The sequence below is a fragment of the Marmota marmota genome, unplaced genomic scaffold (genome assembly GCF_001458135.2).
Source record: "Marmota marmota marmota unplaced genomic scaffold, marMar, whole genome shotgun sequence".
In the NCBI taxonomy this organism is placed as follows: Eukaryota; Metazoa; Chordata; class Mammalia; order Rodentia; family Sciuridae; genus Marmota; species Marmota marmota.
This window is the reverse complement of record NW_026000093.1, coordinates 10,620,134-10,642,315: the sequence shown is the minus strand read 5'-3', so window position 1 is coordinate 10,642,315 and position 22,182 is coordinate 10,620,134. Positions and strand designations below refer to the sequence as shown.

At 39.6% G+C, this 22,182-nt stretch overlaps 1 protein-coding gene across 4 annotated transcripts in view; it reads left to right on the top strand.

Moving 5' to 3' along the window:
- Sulf1 (sulfatase 1) overlaps positions 1-6,489 on the top strand; it is a 175,169-nt gene extending 168,680 nt beyond the window's left edge. For all 4 annotated transcript variants that reach the window (XM_048782937.1, XM_048782936.1, XM_015485814.2 and 1 more), the window contains one exon: positions 4,134-6,489. In XM_048782937.1, the coding sequence (XP_048638894.1) occupies positions 4,134-4,164 (31 nt within the window). In that variant the 3' untranslated portion in view covers positions 4,165-6,489. The remainder of the gene's footprint in view (positions 1-4,133) is intronic.
- Positions 6,490-22,182: the final 15,693 nt, after the last annotated feature.

Below are 22,182 nucleotides of genomic sequence, written 5' to 3'. Positions count from 1 at the left end.
TCACATTAAGACATTTCTGAAGTGTAACGTTATAAAAGAACCTAATACTAAATATTGACTTCACAGTTATGTTTTGATGCACTCTGTTTTACAGCTGAGGGATTTTCAGTCTAGCATCCTCTCACTTCTGTCATGAAAGAGGTGAAAGAGTATTATTAGCAGGTAACTTAGGACACACACCTAGTCAGAGCTGAGTCAGTTATCTCCATGAAGTCCTTCCTGGACAACTGAAATGAAGGATGTTTAACTGTACTTGGGGTGCAGTTAAGTGACAGGCATCTGGGACAGGATGCTCCCCTTTCCTGATCCCTGCCACCGCCACCCAAGGAGCTAAATAATCAATTGCTTCTGCAGTCACTCTGACACAGCTTTGGCAACTTCAGCTTTGGGAAGCACGTGAACAAGGGTGACAGGATGTTACTTGTTACTTTTCTTTTTCTTTTGAAGCTCCTTACCAAGGGGCAACTCTAAGGATACTCTACAATTCAAAATAGCTGGAATTTCCAGACTCTACCTTTTCATAATCCATAAGGTGAACCATCTTACAGCAGATGGTTATTGCAGACACATCTTAACAGGGGGGTTGCTAAGAGAACATTTGCCTTGTCAATCAAACCTGGGGACTCACTGGACCCTACATGCATGTGGCCTTGCCTGTTCATTGTGTCTTGTTGGAACAGATGCAAAACAAGCCACTGTATATGTGGAGCCAGCAGAAAAACCTGTATGTCTGGGTGGCATTTACCAGTACAGAGCCCTCCATCCATGGCACACCACTTAAGCCCACTCAAAAGCCTTAGTTCCTTAAGACTTTGTTAGTTAAAAAAAAAAAATTAGATGTATCTTAATCTTAAATTAATGAGAAAAATGATAACTATCATATCTGAAATTTGGAATTGAAAAGCTCGACAGAGTATTGTAGAAAATTTATCATGTACAATGTGGATTATGAGTGTTTTAAAACTATCTTCTTTTTATAGATTTTCAAAATTTAACCTTCCAATTTATTTAGAGGGTCTTCAAAAAGCTGTTCCCTCTTTTTGTTTTTGTTTGTTGACTTGTTTTCATAGTTACAAAGTTACAGAGGCAAAGGGAGTTTGAATGCTTTTCTTATGCAGTCTTTTTCCAGTAAGAAAAAAATAATGGCACCCACAACTTAGGAAATATTTTTTAGCTTGATTTGAAAGCAATAACTTCTGTCTTGCAAAATAGAGTAGGATCAACAGGTTGATAGGGTATTTATTTTTTCCTTTTGCATTTGAAAGTCACCATTTCTGCTCTTTGATGTCTTAAAAAAGTTCCTGGCAGTCATGGCTGTGGGCCTACTAGCTGTAAGGGGAAGTTTCTCTCTCTCTCTCTATCCCCCCATCCTCCCCCCGCCCCCGTCCAGGATGAACCACCAGTTGTCCTTTTCCAAAAAGCTGAGGCCCACTAGTTGTCCTGTCCTGAGCTGATCAGTGTATGACTATGAGGTCTAGAAGGCCTCTTCTCCTCTTCTCTCTTCCTCTCTCCCTGGGTGGTCGATCAGTAGTAGTCCTTTCCCAAAATCTGAGGTTGACCAGTTGTCCTGTCCTGAACTGGTCAGTGTGGGACTATGGTGAGTAGTTTTGGGCAGCCTGGCTCTGGCAAGACTGCTTCCAGAGCCTTTGCACCAGGTCCTCCAGGCCAGGTGACCACACGGAGCTCCACCTCAACAACCAGACAGTCCACCTTGCTTTGGTTTGTATTGATTCATCTCTCTGTAGAACAACATTTGGTTCTGATGATGGATGTGGGTGACATGGCTATACTGCACTGTGGGTATGAACACAGGTGCTGGAGACAGTCAGCCTTGGGTTCAAGTCCCAGCCTTGCTGGTGAGCATGCTGAGAGCAGCACATCACGCAGCAAGCCCCAGGAAGTGACGGCTGTTATTAGGAAAGTAGAATACAGAGCATTTCCACAAAAGAAACAGTGTCCTGAAGAGGGTAGAGACACTAGCTCATAGGACATTACCATATTTTGTGTCATTAAGGAAGAACTACCACTCAGTTTGAGAACCAGGTGTGTTCTTGAATCTTTCTTAATGTTTTCACAACCTTTCTGTTTCGAGGGTTGGGGGACAATTACCACAACTTGAAATCATCTAGATTTAGCCTAGAGATGCTCTCCAGAACAACCCTACTCAGACCTTTGCTCTCTGAATAAAGAACCTCAGAATGGCCCAAGACAAAGGCTTCCTTTTGTGAGCTGGAAGAACCCAGGACAGGGACATGGGCGTTTTAGGTCTTAAACATGCTATTTTGATTTTTCAACATGCTATTTTGATTTAACTTTTCATTTACAGAAAGCTTGCAAGAATAGTTCCAAGAAATTTTACCTTACTTACTTTATCATTTCCCCTTGTTCTCTCTGCCCCTCCCCCATATTATGCACTTTTCTTTTTCTAAATCAGTTTCGAGTAATTTGCAGACATCATACCTCTTTTTATAAAAATGCTTTAATATATATTTCCTCAGAGCATCTTTTTACATAACTGCCGTAAATTTATTGAAATCAGATAATTCAGTGTTGACAGGTATCATCCAATCTACATTCTATATTTAAATGTCTCCAATTGTCCCAATAATGTCATAATTACAGTTTTTTGGCTTTTCTTTGTCTGATCTGGAATCCAATCCAGAACCATACATTGCGGTAAATTGTCACCTCTTTTCAGTATCACTTCTTCTGAAACAGTTTCTCAACATTTTGTCATTGGTCATGACATTTTGAAGAGTACAGGCCAGTTGTTTTGCAGAGTGTCCTTCAGTTTGAGGTTTGTCTGATGTTCCCTCATCATGGGACTGTTAGGTTTTGCATTTGAGGCAGGAATACATCTAAACCAACATTGTACCCTCAGGATATCTCATCAGAAGCTGCATGTCATCTGTTTGGTGGTGCAACCTTTGATAACTTGGCTAAAGTGTGGATTGCTAGATTAATCCTCTGTATAATTGCTATTCTTCCTTTTCAATTAATAAGTAATTCACCTACTAGCTTTTGCAGACAGTCTTGATTCTTCCTTGTTAACATGATGACTGCAATTGTTGATTCTTCCATTACAGTTGTTCCTCCATTTTTTTTTTTTTTGTATTAGGGACTGAACCCAGAGGCACTTAACTACTGAGCTACATCCCCAGCCTTATTTTGCATTTTATTATGAGACAGGCTCTCACTAAGTTGCTCAGGTCCTTGCTAGGTTATGGAGGCTGGCTCTGAACTAGCAATCCTCCTTCCTGCCTCAGCCTCCCAAGATGCTGGGTGTCCCTTCCATTTCTTAGGTAGTGTTCCATGATAAAGAAGTGATGTCCCTTCTTACTTCTCTATTTATATCCGTAAGGAATGATAAGCCTTCTTTTTATTCCATGGATGTTCTTTTGCTATCATTATGTCTTTTAAGGATCCAAGTGTTCCAAGTTCAGCCACTGGTGTCCTTCCAGTGGCTTCAGCGTGCTGCTGGCTCATCCCCATCATTCTTGAGCACTGCATTGATTTCTAGCCCAGCAGCGTGTTCCAGGTTCATCTTGTGCTTTTGCCCCCCAACATCTGGAATCAGTTGTGTCTCCAAAGTCTCCAGTTCCTCTTAGAGAGGAGTGGCACTTGACCGAGACTCACACAGTCTCACATGCTCTCCTGGTGACAGAGTGACAGTAAAACTCAAGTCTTCTAATGGGTAGGACGGTGCCAATTCCAACACCAACCATGTCTACATGGAAAAGCTTTTATTTGTTTGATCTTTATTCTTTCCATTTTTTCTTCTCTTTTTCTGTACTGAGAATCGAACCCAGGGATGATTTACTACATCTCGCAGCCCCTTTTATTCTGTGAGACAGGGTCTTGCTAGTTGCCCAAGCTACCCTCAAGCTTATGATCCTTGCACCTGGGCCTCCTTAGTTGCTGGGATTGCAGGCGTTCACCACCACACCTGGCTTTTTTTTTTTTTCAATTTTTAGTTGTCACACAATTACCTTTGTAATTAAGGCCACTCCTTGATTAGGAAAAAATACCTTTTCGTGTTCTATTTTGAGTTGATTTGCAGGGTGAGTTGCTTGTCCAGTTAAGTAGGAAACATATTTTGCACTAATGAGACACCTTTACCTCTCTCTCCACAGAGGACAGTTATGGGACGGATGGGAAGGTTAATCTGCCCAGTCTCACGGCAGCCATGAGCTGGCAAGGCCCGGAGGAACTATACAGTGTGAACGAAAACATCTATAGGTACAGACTCAACTATAGACTTAGTCTGGTTGACTGGACTAATGACTTGAAGGGTATAGATGAGTATTTGCACTGCTGAACAGTCACTCTGAGCAGAATAAAACAAGTCAGTCGAAAACTGCTCAAGGTGATGGGTTCCTGATTGTCTCTGCTGAGCTCTCTATGCCAGTGGATTCGGCCTCTGCAGAGTCAGATGAAGGCCCAAGTCGCACAGTTAGGGAAGAACCTCGTTTGACCTTGCCAGCCAAACCTTGGAGACCCTGCATTTGAACCAACCAACATTAAGTCTAGAGAGTAAACTTGAACGGAATAATGACATTCCAGAAGTGAATTGTTTGAATTCTGAACACTGGAGAAATGGTAAAACTGAAAAATGGATGGGGCATGAAGAGGTCACTCCTTTCTGAAAGTGATTTCAGTAGCAATGGTGTGACAGAGTTGGTGCACCAGCCCTACCCCCAGGCTGCAGCCCATATCAGCAGGCATCAGAAAGAACTTCCCCAGGATGCTGGTCCAGGAGAAGAAGTTTTTGAAGATCAGTTTTATCTTCCTGTGCATTCTGTGGAGCCTCTGTTCATCAGACCTTCAACATGTCCATCATGGACCAGTCTATTCATTCCAGCAGAGCAGAGAGGATGGAGAAGAATGACACAAAGGAGAGCTTACAATCTAGAAGGCAGTGCCTGCTTTCCACTCTCCTGATTAGATGAAACTATTACCTTATCCTAAATGCAGTATTTTTTTTTAACTTTTTATTAGTAAACTAATAAGGGCAATCATAGCTACCAACATTCCAAGCAGCCCTGGGTACCTTTGTGCAGGAAGAGTTAGTGTGCAAGTGTTGTGCACACAGGGACTCATCAGAATTCATTATTTGCCAAGAATAGAAAGAAAGGTTGGGTTTTTTTTTCTGTTTGGTTTTCGTTTTGGTACTAAGCCAGTATTATCTTTTGAGCATTATAGGGACATGCATATGTAAATGTTACCCAGTCAAAATGGCTAAAACTGTGCCTTTCCAAGCTTCTAAAACCAACACCCTTGGCGACATTGTGTTGCCAGCATAAGGAAGTTTTGATTCATTTTGAGCCACTGGAATTTTTCAGTGCCATCATTGTGGATTCAATTATCTTGCACTTTGAGATTGGAATGCCATGTGTATTTGGTGCATTTAATTTGTTTTACAGATGTATCACAGACACCCTGTTTGCTCTCAGTGTGACACAGTCAAATAGATCCCCCAGGATGACACACAGTATGGATCACATATTGTTTAACATGCTTTTGCCAGAAAATATTGCATGTGTTTTACCTCGACTTGCTAAAATTGATTAGCAGAAAGACGTGGCTAATAATGTTGGTGGTAAAAATAAACAAATAAATAAATAAAAAACCAAGATTGCCTGCTCTGTCTGCATCTGGCTCAAGCTGTCCACTGTATACTTAATAAGGTTGCTAAATTGTGGTTATTTTCTTGACAGGAAAAAAAAGGACTAAAGACCTTTTATTTCCATCTGCATTTTGTTTTCTTGGCCTGGTTAATAAGCTTAAGCATTTGAAAAATTATGTGTAGTTTTGAACTTATGTAACGAATTTTCTCCAATAAACAAAAATCATCAATGTCTCATAATTTAAACAGAGCATAAGGGAGGTTAACTTTATAACATTGTGTTATATAACTTTTTAAGACCATCGCCAAGTTCTGGTTTTGTTTAAGGATATAGTTCAAAATTGCTTCTGAAGAACTCTGTATTCTTGCAAATATTCTTGTTTCGTATTAGATTTTTAAATTCCAGCAAAAGGATTACCTCATCGGAGTCATCAGAGCCCATTCAACTTCCCAAGAAGGTTTTGTTTGTTTGTTTGTTTAGCTTAACAGTGATTTTCTTTTTATTTTTAGATAATTCAAGCATTTAGGTAAATTATGTTTCTTTTAAGTGTTCAAGGTAAACTCTTTAAAAAATTTAACATGTTATAGTTGAATCTTTGGTAACTTCAAGTCTTAATCATAGACTCTGTACATATGTTAAAATTAACTAGCTGTTTATCAGATGTGTGTCATTGGCCGAATGACAGAATAAACATATTTATGGTCATGAATGATGTGCTTTGTAAAAAAGATTCCAAGATATTAGGAAGTATACTGTGTTTTTTTTAATCCTGTATAATACTCTGTGATACTTTTATAGAACAATTCTGGCTTCAGGAAAGTCTAGAAGCAATATTCTTGAAATAAAAGGTGTTTGAACTTTATCTGTTTCAGAGAAATGAACTTAAACCAAGTTTTCGTGGTACACCTGTTCCCTGCAAGTTAACTTGAGTCCTATCTCAACTTACATGAAGGAACATTAACCATAATTGTGAAGCCCCGCCTGCCCCCATTAAGTCCACACATTCTAGAACATTATCAGATCAAAGATTGTGACTTGGATTTACCTCACTGCCACCAAGAAGGATGTGGTGGCAGAGGCAGCACCAGGTGGTTTCCTGTTACACAATCTGGGAAGTTGCAAAGGGCCTGTGCTTACTTTAATGTTCTGTCCTTACATCTTGAAGGATTCAGCAATGTTTGAACAAAGGGCCCCACATTGACATTTTCCACTGGTCCCTGCGAATTATATAGCTGATCCTGGGCAGCACAAATGGAGTTTTCCAAAAGCAAGAAGACCTAACAAAAGCCGTTTGTGTTCTTTGGGGATCATGAAGCTTTATGGAAACCTAACCCCTCTTCAAGACCTCACGTTTTCTGACTGACAAGCCCTGTCTACTTTCTATTCCAATTCCCCTTGAGCAGATTTAGCATTTAGGTAGACAGGCTAAGGATCTGTGAAATGTCCAGAGATCAGAAGGTTAAAAATGAAGGACAAAAAATAAAAGCAAAGGATTCAAGGACTTGCCAATCAAACTTAGGATGGATTGAGGAAACCTTAGTATCATCAGAAGAGTTTACGATAACAATATTGTCTAAAGATGCATCTTAGTACCTTCTTGTTTTTAATCAACACACTACTGTACATATTAATGGGATTCAGTGTAATATTTCCATATGTGCATGCAGCACACACTGATCATGTCCACCCACCCTTCCACCGTCACCCCTCCCCAGCCCCGGCACCCTTCCCAATGTCCGTAATCAGTCTTCTACCTTCAGGTCAATGTTTGTTTTCATTTCCACATATAAGAGAGAGTATGCAATATGTGCTTGGCTTCTTGTTCCTTTCCTGTAAAAAGTAACTAAGCCAAGTTTTTGTTATCCCAGAGAACCTGTTTTAGTACAATTCCATATTTATGTTGTACTTGTCATGTGTAAAAGGCAAGAGAAGACTGGGCCTCTCAGGCAGGGCCGTGTTTCAGACTGTACTTCAGAAACTGAAGGGCCCTTCAGGGTTGACTGACCAAGGGGCCTGGTTCAATCCATGACAAATAATACCTGGAAGGACTGAGCTAACTTCCCAACTGTGCATCACCCTGTCCCCACAAAGTGAGTCTCTGTGCCTCTCCTTTCTCCATTTAAACACGCATGCGCACGTGCACGTACACATACACAAGGTCAATGAAAAGAAAAGCCTCAGAGGGGCCCCAGTTGATAATGAGACCCCATTCAGCAAGGAAGGAACAATGAGCATGACATTCAAACTCTTAATTTTTACTATTTGAGCTTAAGTCACATAAACCTCTGTTAAAACTACTCTAGAATTTATATTAAAAAATAATAATAAGTTATAAAAGAAGTTTGGATCAAGGATGGCAAGTACATAACAATTTGTACTTTCTTGTCCTAAAAATGTGCCAGGGATACATGAGGACACATTCTCATGAAGCTAGAGCAGCCGTGCCCTTAGAGTCCTTCTCAACAGAGCCGGATACTTCTCCAGCCAGCTAGGACCACAGCTGAACTGGTAGATGACTTTGCAAGCAAGATACCTTCAGAGATCCCACTGTAAGGAGGAAGTAAAGTGTCAAAAATCAGATCATTCCTCAGCCATAAAGAATGACTTTATGACATTCACCGCTAAATGGATGGCTCTGGAGACTATCATGCCTGGGGAAATAAGCCAATCTCAAAAAATCCAAAGCTCTAAAGTTTTCTCTGCTATGTGGGTGTAACTCACAACAATGGGGATGAGAGAATAGAAGTTCAGTGGATTAGACAAAGGGGGATGAAGGGAAGGGAGGGCAGGATAGGAATAGGAATGCTAGTGGAATGAACCTGACCTAACTTTCCTATGTACACGTGTGCACATACTACAGTGAATCTCAGCATCATGAATATCCACAAGACCTAATTGGAATAAGACATATTCCAAGCTTGTGTAAATAGATCAAAATCGATCCTACTGTCATGTGTAACTAAAAAGAATAAATAAATAAATATCAGCTTATTCCTATTGGGATCAGGGAGAACCCCTGGCCCCTTACTTTTGGCAACATGTGGGAGGCATTGGAAGCCATGCATGTCGGAGTCTTCTGTGCTGAGCACTGCCTCGTTCTTCAGCAGGTGAACAGAAGCATCCAGCAGAGGTGTGGCCTTCAGTCTGAATTTTCTAGCCCCCACACCAGGGTCTTCTACGACTCTGGGATCCAGAATCTGTATTATCCCTACCTTCCTTGCTTCCCCCACATCCCCTACTTCCCAAGTCCAACAGGGCAGGTGACTCAGAGATTGAGGCAAACCAATTCAACCTCCAGTAGGTTTAGTGGAATAAGAGAAGTCGTGGACGTTGCCACTCACAATGAGTTACCCCAGTAACCCCTTTCTCTCAAGGCAGGAACAAGATCCATTAGCAGAGCATGTGTTTTCCATAAGGACCACTAGGTGACACTCTAGCGCAACTAAAGACATCTTTGCTTGGAGGTGGGGCAAAGCCACCACTTAGCAGGATTTCTGAAGGGGCATCTCTCCTCTCAGTATTACCATTTGACAGGAAGACATCTAGAACAATTTGATCCATGCCAAGTTTACTCTTTCTTCAGTGCTTAGGACCTTAGCCATCACAACAAACCAAAGAACAGTTTCAGATTTCTACTGATTTATGTTGGTATTATGAGTTGGAACCGCATCAGATTTTGACATTTAAATTCAAAAATGAGCATTGAATATCGACCTCCTTGCTTTCCAGTGACTTGTTGCAATTAAAAATGTTTCTTGGCTCTCATGGGCTGAAGCCACAAACACTCTCTCTGCCCAACTTGCAATTTTAAAAATTAGAAAGGAACTAGATGCTTTTTAACAGCTCTTAAAAACCCTGAGGTTATACTAAGTCTGGGGCTAAAGCAAGAAACAGAACTGACCACATTATGTAACCTTCCCTCACTGATCATTTCTTAAAGTGAAACATTTTCTGATGTGTCTGTTTCAAAAAACCTAATATCAAAATGTCTCTGCTTATATCCCAAAGATGTAGCAAATTTAAGAAATTAGAAAGAATCCTTTTACCTAAATTATGCACACATAATTGAAGAGACTATGGCAGTTTTGATCATGGGTTACTATTTGCTCTTTGAATGGTGAAGATTTCCCTTGAATGTACAAAGCTAGAGGAGAAATTAGAGTTTACTAGTCAGCACATGTACATACTACCTCCACCCCCCAAAACCCATGCACCTTGGACCACTCTAACCCTTCATCATCAGTGTGCACAGGAGAAAAGGAGTGAGAAGTAGAAATCAATTGCCCTGTTTTCCACCTACAGAGTGCTCAGGACAGGGTCTAAATTTAACCACTTTGCACTTCAACCCATGAGTCCTGCTGTTATTTCCATGTCTCTTTTACCTCCTTCCGCCTCTCACCCAAAAGTTTTAGGTGCCAGCTTATTTAGAAAACCATGTCGTTAGTCATAAGAGACCACCAAATCCAATGCTTGGCTGGAACTGGAGGACATTGTGTTAAATAAATCAGGCACAAAAAGACAAATAGTGCATGTACTCACTTATATGTGTAGCTGAAAAGAAATGGTCTCATAGACTTAGAGTCAAACAGTGGTTATCAGAACTTGGGAAGGACAGAAGGAGAGGAAAGGAGAGAAGGAGAGAGTGATAGGTAATAGCTTGAGTGGTGGGAACATGAGGTTAAGGGAATAATTCTAAAAACTGGGCCCAGTGTGTGATCCCACATGCTTTCTTTCAAAAAGCAATTTACTAGCAGCCTGGCCCTGCTTAAGTCAATAGGATTTATGTTACCTTCCTCAGCAACCAATCTGTTGTCTGCAGGAGAAATCCAGACCAGAAATGCCCATAGGGAGAACATAAGTTACCCTGAAGGGGAGGGGGGACTTTTATGACCCTAGAATTCAGGGAGATAATTCCCACTAATCACAAAATCTGTAAGAACAGGTTCCAATTAGAACTGGTTGGCATGGGCCAAAGTGAACTAGAGTTGTCCTAAACCTTTACCAAGCATAGTGGGGACTTGAAAATCTGATGTCATTCTTCTGTCAGTCAAAAGCCAAGAGGTGGACAGGCAGAACTCTCTGGAAATGTCCCTGGAACTCCCAATCAAACTGGAGGGCAGGAAAGGCAAAACGTTCCTCTCCTCTGTGAGGACCCACTCTCTCCCTTTAGAGTATCCCCTTTCCTATCACGTCTAATAAACGCATGCCTGCTACTCTGAGTGATATATCTGAAATGTTTCTGGAATAATCACAAGAATGGGCAAGAGAGGACTGCTGTGGCTGCCTCAGCTCCAAGGCAGGCGTTTGCCTCGTAACAAGAGGATGGTGAACAGGCACAGGGTTGCAGTTGTGTAGAAAAAAAATAATTTCTGTTTGTTTTATTTTCCACCAAGTGATGGGGATTCAATCCAGGGTCTCACACATTGCTAAGCAGAAGGAATAACTCTAATGTTCTACAGCACAATAGGGCGACTATTGTTGACATTGAGTTGTGTATTTCAAAATAGATAGTACAGAGGAGTTTGAAGAAATGATAAATGTTTATTTGTANTTGTAATATATATATATATATATATATATATATATATATATATATATATATATTTGTGTGTGTGTGTACACAAATCCAGTGCTTTTCTCTCCCCGGGTGGAGTCTGAACACCAGTCCTTGTTCCAGTCCCACAGTACTGACTTCTGGGCCATTTCATCAAACAATGATTAATCTGTCATTTGGTAGAGGTAGGACGAAGGGGGCTTCTGACTGCTTTGTTGATCAAGTTTTGATAGTCCCTCCTTTGAAATCATTCTTTTTTACACTCGAGACTTTCTCTTTATATACCAATTTTTTGCTTATTTTTAAAAATTTACTATTTGATTGTTTTTGTAATACTAGGGATTGAACTCAGGACCTTGCACATGCTAGTCAAGCGCTGTACCCCTAAGTGACGTCCCCAGCCCTGTGTGCCAACATTTAGAATAATGAATTGGGCTCCTTTGAAGATTTTTTTTTTTCACATCTGATAGTCAAGTGTGCAGCAAAAAATAGTACCCTCCAAAATACTCATCATTCGCCCTTTCTTTTAGGGACCCCAGGCAGTTAGGAAAAAGCATGAAACTAGTTCAGGTCAGAAAATGGGAACAGAAATACTGTGTGTTATTTCCAAGCAAAGAAAAAGAAAAGCCCACTGGCTGTTTTCTGGGATCTTACTTTTCTTGCTCCAGCAACCAAGACCAACCCTGGAAGTTCCAGATGGCACAGCGACAAGATGGTGGAGCCTCTGCCCCTGGGCTTCTGAGGGACTACAGAGAACAGACCCATAATAGACATACAGTGTGAGTGAGAAATAGACCTGTGTGCTGTGAAGCCACTGAGATTTGGGGGTTAGCATGTTATTTAAGCATAGCCTGACAAACCACACTAATATGCACATAGTTCATAATGCACAGAGTTCTACAGTCCAAAAATCTGTTGTGAATTTAAATAAGTGATAAATAACATAAAAGGATTCTCTTTGGTGACTCAGTGGAAAACGTGCTTCAACAGGCTCTTAAAACTGTAATCCTAATAGTTTACATATAAAACATTCTGCTTCAATATAAAGTTATCAGTTGGGTAAGAAGTTGATTTTTTGGAAGAGGTGGGAGATCACACTGGCATTCTGGCTACATCTCTCAAAAAAAATTCAGAGACAAACTAATTTCAATCCAACACACTTTATTCTTTTCTTTTTTAAAAATATTTTCCCTTAATTTTCAATGATCAAGTATTCAAGATGTTGTAAACCAAGGTTTATTAGTACATTGACAATCAGTTTCATCAAGCACAAGAAAATCAAACATCTTTAAAATTACCCTAACAGGTCTCCAAATAAATATTAATCCTAAAAATCACAAAATCAAACTTAACAAACTAAAAACAGCCATTCATCACAAGCACACCTCTACACAGAAAAATCACTCACACAGATCACACGCTCCACTGAGATCCTAACGCCAGTTTATTCAACACGGTATTTATTGGACACGGTATTACATTTCCTTAAACTAAAGTGTTAGAGGCTGATCTTCCCACTTCATGCTTCTAAATTAACAGTTGGTGTTTTGGGTAGAGGTATATGAAGGTATATTAAGTAAAATGCCCACTATCAAGTTTTACCAATGATTTTTATTTTTAATTTCTAGACACAAACTTGAAGCTTCTTTCATTCACCACTTTGGTTTAATATGTCCTTACAATTACTTTAGCCTTCAATAACCGTTTCTCCTTCAATTTTGACATGTAGAATAGACTACCAGGAAAAGACGACATCCTCAAAACCCCACTGCTAAAAACACCTCACAGGGCTGTAAGGTTTTTGGAGGAGAACTAAGAAAAGATCATGGGAAATAGTTAAATAGTTTTCTTTTTACCTTTCTCTGAAATTATTTTTAGCATCTGATTATTCTGGCTGGCTAAACTAAATATCAAAAGCACTGAGTTTTCCATAGAAAAGTATCCCCTCCTATACTCTTCATTTTTGCAGCGTAGAGTTCATAGGTTAATTGTAGAAATGAGAGTAATGGGCGCTTATTTTCTGGGAATTTTTCCAGACTTCCAAATGCAAAGTACATGCAGCCCTTTATCAGTGAAATACTGTGAATTCAGTAGTGAACATGCATCCTTAAATGCTTTTTAGCACCAAGGCATTTTTCCCCCCAATATTGCAGAAGCAAACAGCTAAGGAAGGTTTTGGTCACATTAGAACCCTCCCTTAGGGCTGAGTTAAAATGAAGTGCTTAAAGTGAAACCTCTTTAAACATACACACATCTGATTCTAACACAACAAGAAGTCTGAGACAGATGTAGTCAGCAGCAATCCTGGAAGATGAAGGAGAGAAGACAGAAAAGATAAAGTGCACAAGGAAACTAGTCTCGCCTGCCAGCCACACATTCCCTTTATTATGGAAGAGGAAACACACTGTTGTGTAAAGGCTACTTACTAGTCTTTTAAACAGGGCATTTGCAAGCTGTCCTCTAGGCAATTCTGGGGTTACACAGTATTTTGATATCTGCTACTTAGAATACTCAGTATGCACTTATTTATCAATGGTTAAGAGTCTTGTTCTCTATCATCTATGATATTTTAAGCACACACACACAGGCCACCACCCCAGGGCTGGACTAACCTCCTGTTCCCTGGTACAATACAGAATTCCCACAAAGACTTCAGGTCCATCCAAACTGTGAAGCTTCTCCCTGGTGCACAAAGGGTTTCTACAAAACAAGCTCAAAAAAAAAAGAGAAAGAAAAGAAAAGAGAAAAAAAATATTCTGGCTCCAAGTCCACCAAAGAATGCAAACTGGGATTGTGGACTGAAGAAACATTTTCTCAGTGGTTAGTGAACATATAGGATAGCCATATATACACAAGCCCTACGTGGCGGGGGAAGGGAGGAGGAGCTCAGAATCTGAAGCCTGAGTCTTCTGAGTCATGTGTGTGAGAAATAAAAAGTCTGGCGGTCCATTTTCAAAATATAGTATTCAGCCTTAATTGAATCCAATTGTAGCCATCCTAACTGTAGCCCTTCCCCTTTGCCTGCCCCAGTTTTAAAATTAACCAATCAGGTAGGTTGTACCCCTGAGTTCTCCAATCAGGGCAAAGGGCAGCACTAAGACTTAGGAATAGGAGGACTGACTGCGGGGTAAGCCTGCAGGCCAGGTTCTGGTAGCACGGGGTTCTGGCAGAAGTAAAGTTTTGACTTGCCCAGCCACTTTGGAGCACGAGTTTGACTTCTGGTGGCACCTCCTTGTTTCTAACATGTGCTGCAGTGCACTGTCACAGCCACTAAAGGTAACAGTCTGTGTCAGTGGTTTGGTTTGTATTTTGTACATGTTCATTTTTAAGCCTTTATTAGGAATCTTAAAACTCATGTTTGCCAATAATAGTAATAGAAAGGTTGATTGATATTCTGAAGGAAGAAAAAAAAAAAAACCATACATGTGACATCCCAAAGCTCCAATTCAAAAAATCTGAATTACCATGTTTCATAGTGCATCTCTTCAGAAGTTCTGCTGAAACTAGATATTAACACCACAATTGGATTTGTTCTATTAAATATGAACTATAAAAATATTTGAGGTATTGTTTTGACAAGTGATTTTTAATATTACATTTGGCTAAACAAATGAAATTTACCTTGAGAAATCTAGTTAAACATCAAATGCTGATGGTTCCTACAGATGTTTTCTACTATCTACACAAATAATAATGTCTCTATTCTTCAGAAACAGTAATACATAATATAATGAAATAACTTCACGATTTTACAATCATATCTTGCTTTGTTAACCGAAAGCTATTTTCTGCATTAGGTAGCATAAAAAGTGAACAACGGAGTGAAAGAAACCTATATCTGAACCCTGACTTTGCCTCTCTGTACAATCCTAAATAAGTTACTTTACCTTTCACATTCACATCTATTTTTAAAAATTAACAAAAACAGGGATGGGGATGTAGCTCAGTGGTGGAGTCTGTGCTTAGCACATGTGAAGCCCTGAGTTCAATCCCAGCACCACCAAGAAACAACAAAAACAATAAACTCCTTGCAAGTTATTAAAAGGATGAAGATGAATGATGTACATTTAAGTGTTTGACAAAATAGCACTAAAAATAGTCAACACTCCACAAATGATCATTTATGTCCTCTCTGCTCTTCCTTTCCCCTCACTCCCAAAACCATGATTCTGAGTGACTGTTAACTGTTTTCAAGAAATAAATCTACCCACCAGGAATAAGGATTTTATACCAATGAACATAACCAAAAATGTGTTCCACCAACTCTTTGCGTGTTTCTAAATTAATGGACTCAAGGATTATTATTTGCATATTAAAGGCAAATAATACAGTAATTTACAGTTGATAAAGGAACAAGATGAACTTTTGCCAGAACAAGTAATTTGAAGCCTATGTGCATGAAGAGTGACAATTAAAACTTCTAATAGGAGTGTGACTATAAAGTAACATGACCAATTTATTAACAAACACATAAGACCTTATACACTTGGTTAGATGGTATCATCTACAAAATAGTCGCTCAGTTGGCTATGTCACATTCCAATTATGCTACCAGAGCTTAATACATTTGGGGAACAATTCTGAATCGTTACATATTCCAAAATAATCACTCCTTCAAGACTTATACTACTTATTCTACATTTACCAACAACACAGCAATGATACACCTAATATATATATATATATATATATATATATATATATATATATATATNCTGAGAAAAATTGTCCACACTTTTATAATATATATATATATATATATATATATATATATATATATATATATATGTATCAGGAAGTACAATATTAACATGTGGTACACATTTCTGGTCAATTTCTTTGTGTTCTGGCCCAATCACTCAAAAGATTTTGTGGATTTCAGAGGCTAATTGGTTAATAGTACCTGACAAGTAGCTGGTGCCCAGTCCATGACTGCTGAACTGGTGACCTTTTGAGGAAGAGCAGTAATTACCCATGATGAGCCCAACAATCTTAATACCAAAAAACAGTGCCAATTCCATCAGAAGTCTCTTAGTGTGATATCTTAATAATCAGAGAAAAATTAAGAAACCACCACTCCTCCCCATTCTACACATCTACAGCTCCAACACTAAAGGAGATTTTCCATTCTAAAAAGAATCCAGGTCTTCCACAGAGGTAAAGAGGAACCCTGAGTCCCCAGAGAAGACACTGGGTTAATCAGCAATGTGTTCCAAACCGTTGGTGTACACCACATTGACCAAAGTTTGACAGATACCAGTGGAACTACAATCTTAGCCCAGCAAGAGAGCCAAGCCCAGGGGACAAAGGGAAGTCTCCATCACCTGAGACACTTAGACTTTGCTTAATTTAACAGTGATTACTCTCTCTGCAAATTGCTTGCAACCAAGAGAACCATTTGAACAATGTCATTCCTGGGTTTCACATGATTTCACCTGTGAAGCCACACAAGGATGAAGGCCAAAAAGCCTGAATCATGGGACAGTCTGCCAGTCACCTCTGTTGTAAGGAAGAGGGCCAACCAGACAAGAACACGTTTCCCAAGTTAGCTCTATATCTGCCTAGGCTTATGTAAAAAGAGTACACAATTCTATTTGTGTTTGGACCTTTCAGTCTCTCACAGTTAAAGCTCATGAGTAACTTTCTGTCAGTCCATTAGTGCTGTCAGGAGGCCCCTATCTTAAGAAGCACATAAAAAGCATCCTATGTGGTGCCTAAGTCTAAATGATATGCTGAAAGGTTCTGGAAAGAATGATGGATAAGGAACCCAAAGTGTATTTAAAAACAGAAAACTCCTCTCTCAAAATCACAGCAGGCATTCCACTAGAAGGAAGGAAAAGTACTAACTCTGATAAAGTAGAATTCATGTGATAAACTGGCGTAGTTTAAATCATTTTCTCTACTTAGAATCATATTTCGGGTCCAGCTCACAGATCTCCCTCCTGTATTCAAAGTGACTTTCATATCCCAGGTTTAGCTTTTCTGATTTAATTACTGATTTCCAACAGCAGCCACAGCAATTTTCTGTACAGAAAGAAAGAAAACAATATAGATTTCTCCAGTGCTTTAAGCATATAACTAAAATGCTCGGGTAGGACTCATCTTACCTCTGGAGTTTCTTCTTCACCTATTTTGAATGTCAAGGTTGCAATTCTTAACTAATCTTATGTCAGTCCTTACGAGCTAAAGGAATTTCTGCATCAATTTCCTTGGATGATAAAGCCATTAGCCATTTCTTTCTTCATGATGCATCTCAAATCAATTTCTAGCCATGTTATGTAGCACACTAGTTTTAAAGCCCCTTATAAAGAATACTGGAGTTTGTATTCAAGCCTTCAGATTTATGATTCAGCAGCCTCTAACTACCTTTTGAAGGGGTAGACAAACTGAAAGAGAATGTGTCCTATGAAACAACATAGCTGTTCCTCTCACTGTGCTCTGCATGTGGTTCCTTTGAAGCATCTGAAAAATTCTACCTGATTGACAACTTAAAATGCTATTAACAGTACTTTAAGGAACCTCAGCTTCTTCCTCTTTTCAAAATCATATCTGCTTTATTCTCTATAAGCAAAAGTAACATGCTGTACTGAACATTTTTCCAATTAAATTGCATAGTTGAGGCAGATTCATTTGTGCTTTGTAGCAGAACTCCCAGTAGCTGTTCATGTCTAAAAGCTTGGATTTGCAAGTGCAAGGTCATGGTCAGGCTGACCTTTGTTGGGAGTGTATGCTAATGATATGCAGGGCCATTGCCTTTTTGTTAACATGGGACCTCAGCCTTATGCCATACTGGAGCATGAGCATTAAATTAAATTAACATAGCTAAAGTGGTAACAAATGTATCTAAACTCCTCCTTGGAGAAAAGAGGGGAAAGGCTCTCAGTCTTGTTGAGGTATCCAGCCCTCAATGGACAGTGGCTGTGTATACTGAGTTTTGTTGGTTTGAGGATTGTATCTGTTGAGGTTAAAAAAAGAAAGAAGGCACAGGTGTTTCTCAAGCCACCATATTCAACTCAACCAACAAAACAAGTCTTCCATGTTCAAGCTTTGGGCGTGAGGCTACATGGCAGCAGGGCTCTCTTCCAGCCCTGAGTCTGGAGAACTTATTGCTTCTGGGAAGGGCCCTGTGTAGGTCTGTGCTGTATATGGGATCCCTTTTTGTAGAGCAGATTCTTCATGGAATTCTCCCTGGGTGCTGAAAGCTGGACATGATCTAGTCCAGGCATACTTCTCGGCTTTGTCCGGCTGCCCCATGAGCGAGCTCATGGTGCTCAGAGGGAATTCTCTGCACCTCTGCCTCTGCAGTTCATCCTCTTTGTATTTTATGGAGTACCAGGCCAGAAAAATAAAAATAAAGCCAACAAATTTGAGGCCAAATCAAAGTTGACAAACGAAATGATGTCACGTTGTACTCCAAGCAAGAGTCCTGCACTCCACATTCCTGTTGCCAGAGCATGCAGGTGGTGTCAATAACTGCTCCAAAGTAAATCGGAGTAGGAATGTATGCTAAGGTTGTGGAGAGAAAGAAAACCATAAAGATTCAGTACATCTTATCCGACTTGTAAATTAGCAAGGTACTTGTTTGCTCAAAAACCGGCTAAAGGAAGTGAATCTCTTGTGTCACTTGATTTTTTAAAAGATATATCATCTAATCACAATTTATTTTAAAAATGTTCATTACATGGTGAACACTTAAAATCTTCCATGTTGCAATTCAGAATGTGTTACTGTTTTTTAGGATTATTAAAAAGTGTCTATTGTGTGTGTGTATGTGTATACACACACACACACACACATATATATATATATAAAATCATCTCATTGTACACTTCAGATACATTTTTTACTTGTAAGTTATAATTCAATAAAGCTGGAAAATGTCCATTGTTAAGAATGCAGCTACAGAATCCTTTTAAACTTCTAAAAAATGGATTTTGTCATTAAATACTTAAGAGGGTAGAACACTTCATTGCCCACCAAAATTCGGAACATTCAATTCTGGTGGGTTGAGTCCTCATTCTTGGATGTAGAAAGAGGAGGAGGCAAGTCTTGTCCCTCTTAAGTCAGACACCACATCAGATGGCAATTTTAGTGTAAGGGCGCTGATGGTATGAAAATAATTATGGCATAAAATTCATTTTTGAAGCTTATAAAACATCCAGATGAGTAGCAGCTTTGTTATTTGGGACACCGTAGAGATATTGATTTGATCCCATCAGAAAAAGCCCACCCACTAGATGTCCTTCATCACATGCTTTGTCAAATGTGCCCTGACCCCTTACTGGTTCATCTGACAAATATCAACCACTCCTTTAAATTCCAGACTCAGAAGCCATTCTGTGCCCATTGCAATTTGTTTATTAACTATCACATACTATTTTATTAAATCAGTGGTCAGTTTGTCACCCTTCAACTCCTTGATGGCACAGCCACACCTTTCATGCCTTCCTGTCAAAGGATCTATCAGGACAGCCAGAGAGCCTCAGCAAGAGGGCACAGAGGAGGCACTAGCTTAACTTTACCTCCAAATCCATCCCAAATAACCCCAACTCCATGGCATCAGAGAGGAGCAGAGCAAAAAGAAGGAACTTTTTTTTTCCTTTTTCTATTCAGCCACCCCTTTGGTTAATAAATTTCCATTTTGAAAATAATACTTTCTAGTTTTCAATGCAGAGTATAAGACAAACTTCTTAACTGTATGTACACATGTCCAAATTTCCTCTAACCAGCATGCTTTTAAAATCAGCACCTTCAAACTCACCAGTAACAAAAATCAAGCCACTCATTAAATGCAACTAGAAGCATTTGCCTTATTGGAAAGTGCCCATTAATGGAGTATGCCATGAACCCCAACATACACAAAGTGAGAATTCCAGAGAGGATTAAGGCTTCAAATGGGGAAGACGATGCCATTTTGAAGTGTTTTATTCTTCAAAACCGAAATTTGAATCAAAAACCCTTCCCCCCACTCCTGTGGAAAATAATAATGATTACTAGGGGAAAAACAGCAGCTGAAGAAAATGATAGGTTGACACTAAAGAAGGAAAAGATAAGCTTGATGAGGAAGTCAGTTAGCAACACAGAGGCAACAGGCTTCTCTTCACAGGTCATTTCCCATTCGCTGTCCCAAGACTTCACTAGGGGGGCGTCGCCTTTGAAAACAAATGTTTACTCAGTCAATTAACCTTCCTTGCTTATTATGTTGCATTTTACTGAATGAAAATCAGTGAACTGGTCCGTGTGGTGAACACTTGGAGCAACAGTAAGAACGGGGGTAAAGGTGGGTGCTGTTTGACCATCTTTGTGCAAAGGACCTCCAGTCTTCTTAAAAGACGGAGAGGAACCAGAGGAAGAGCTTAGCCACTGAGAGCAACAGATCTCACCCTCCCTCTCAGCACAGTCACACACTGAAGCTCACCAATTACATACTGGAACCAGCAACAGGATTCTCAACTTATCACTCTAGTTCCAAACTCAGAAATAATAAAAAAAAAAATGTCATCTTCAAAACATCCAGTCAATGGTTTAATCCCCATCACCTGCGCAGAACAAGCAAATGCAATTTTAACCTTTCAATTAAGCAGTGCCCTCTGATCTGTTCTTATGCAAAGAATCAAACCAGGCTCCATAAAGAATGGAATAGAATCCGCAAAACTTCTCCCACAGTATTACAGCCTATTTATAACTCACAGAGGAGGGGATTCTCAAAATAGCCTATTCTTGAACAGATAGAAATATCTTTACTCTGAAAGTATAAAAAAAAAAAAAGTCTGAACCAACCAGTGGGACTCCATATCATGTACAATAACAAAACTGGGAAGTTATACTCCATGTATGTATAATGTGTCAAAATACGTTCTGTCCTCATGTATAACTAAAAAGAACAAGTGAAAAACTCTTTAAAAAGAGTCTGAACCAAACTGATAGTTTGTGAAAAATTGCCATTGCCCATATTCCTAGAATCAGGGGAGGTGCTTTCCTGTCTCTTCCACCAGCACAAACTGTGGTCTTCTTGACCTTCAAATCCATTACAGGGGCCCTGCAGAAAACAAATGGAAGGCCAGGAGCCCAATCTTATCAAGTTTTACTGAGTTGACATGGAATGTAAAGTAGAGAGGGCTGACATGGAACCAAATCTCTAAATTTAAACACTCCCATCGTCGCCAGCAAAACCATCCTCCCCAGCCCATTTTATTTTTTATTTTGAGACAGTGTCTCACTAAGTTGCTTGGGGCCTCACTAAGTTACTAAGGCTAGCTTTGAACTTGCAATCCTCCTGCCTCGGCCTCTGAGCCCCTGAGATTACAGGTGTGCACCACTGTGCCCAACTTTATTTCACTTTTAATTAACATATAAGAATTGTAGGGCTGGGGATGTGGCTCAAGCGGTATCGCACTCAACTGGCATGCGCGGAGCGCTGGGTTCGATCCTCAGCACCACATAAAAATAAAATAAAGATGTTGTGTCTACCGAAAACTAAAAAATAAATATTAAAAATTCTCTCTCTCTTTAAAAAAAAAAAGAATTGTACAAATTTACAGAGAGGAATGCATAACTCCCTTTCCACAAGATGTTTATCCAAAGTACTTTGTAGGTTATTTGGAGCCTCTTGAAAAAGGAGACTAAAGTTATCATGGTTGCATATGAATTCTATCATGTCCTTGTCACAGGACGTTCGATTAACAACAAAAGAGGAATTTATGAAATATACTCACTCTAATGCTAAGATAACCACAATACTAAAATTACCACTAAGATTACCAGCCAGACAGGGGTTAAAGTACGTAATTCCATCTGGTCCACACACTGGCTCATATTCATGAATCTTACAACCACAATTAACATTGCAGCTTCCTGTCAGGTTCCTGTGAGGCATGGTCAGAGAAGGTCTGAGAGAAAGGAAACAAGCCAGGAGCAGAATTAAAATGAAAGCAAGAGGAAACACCTTGATATTTAGTGATTTGTCCACATTAGCAAAGATGTTCTCATTCATCAAAGCTA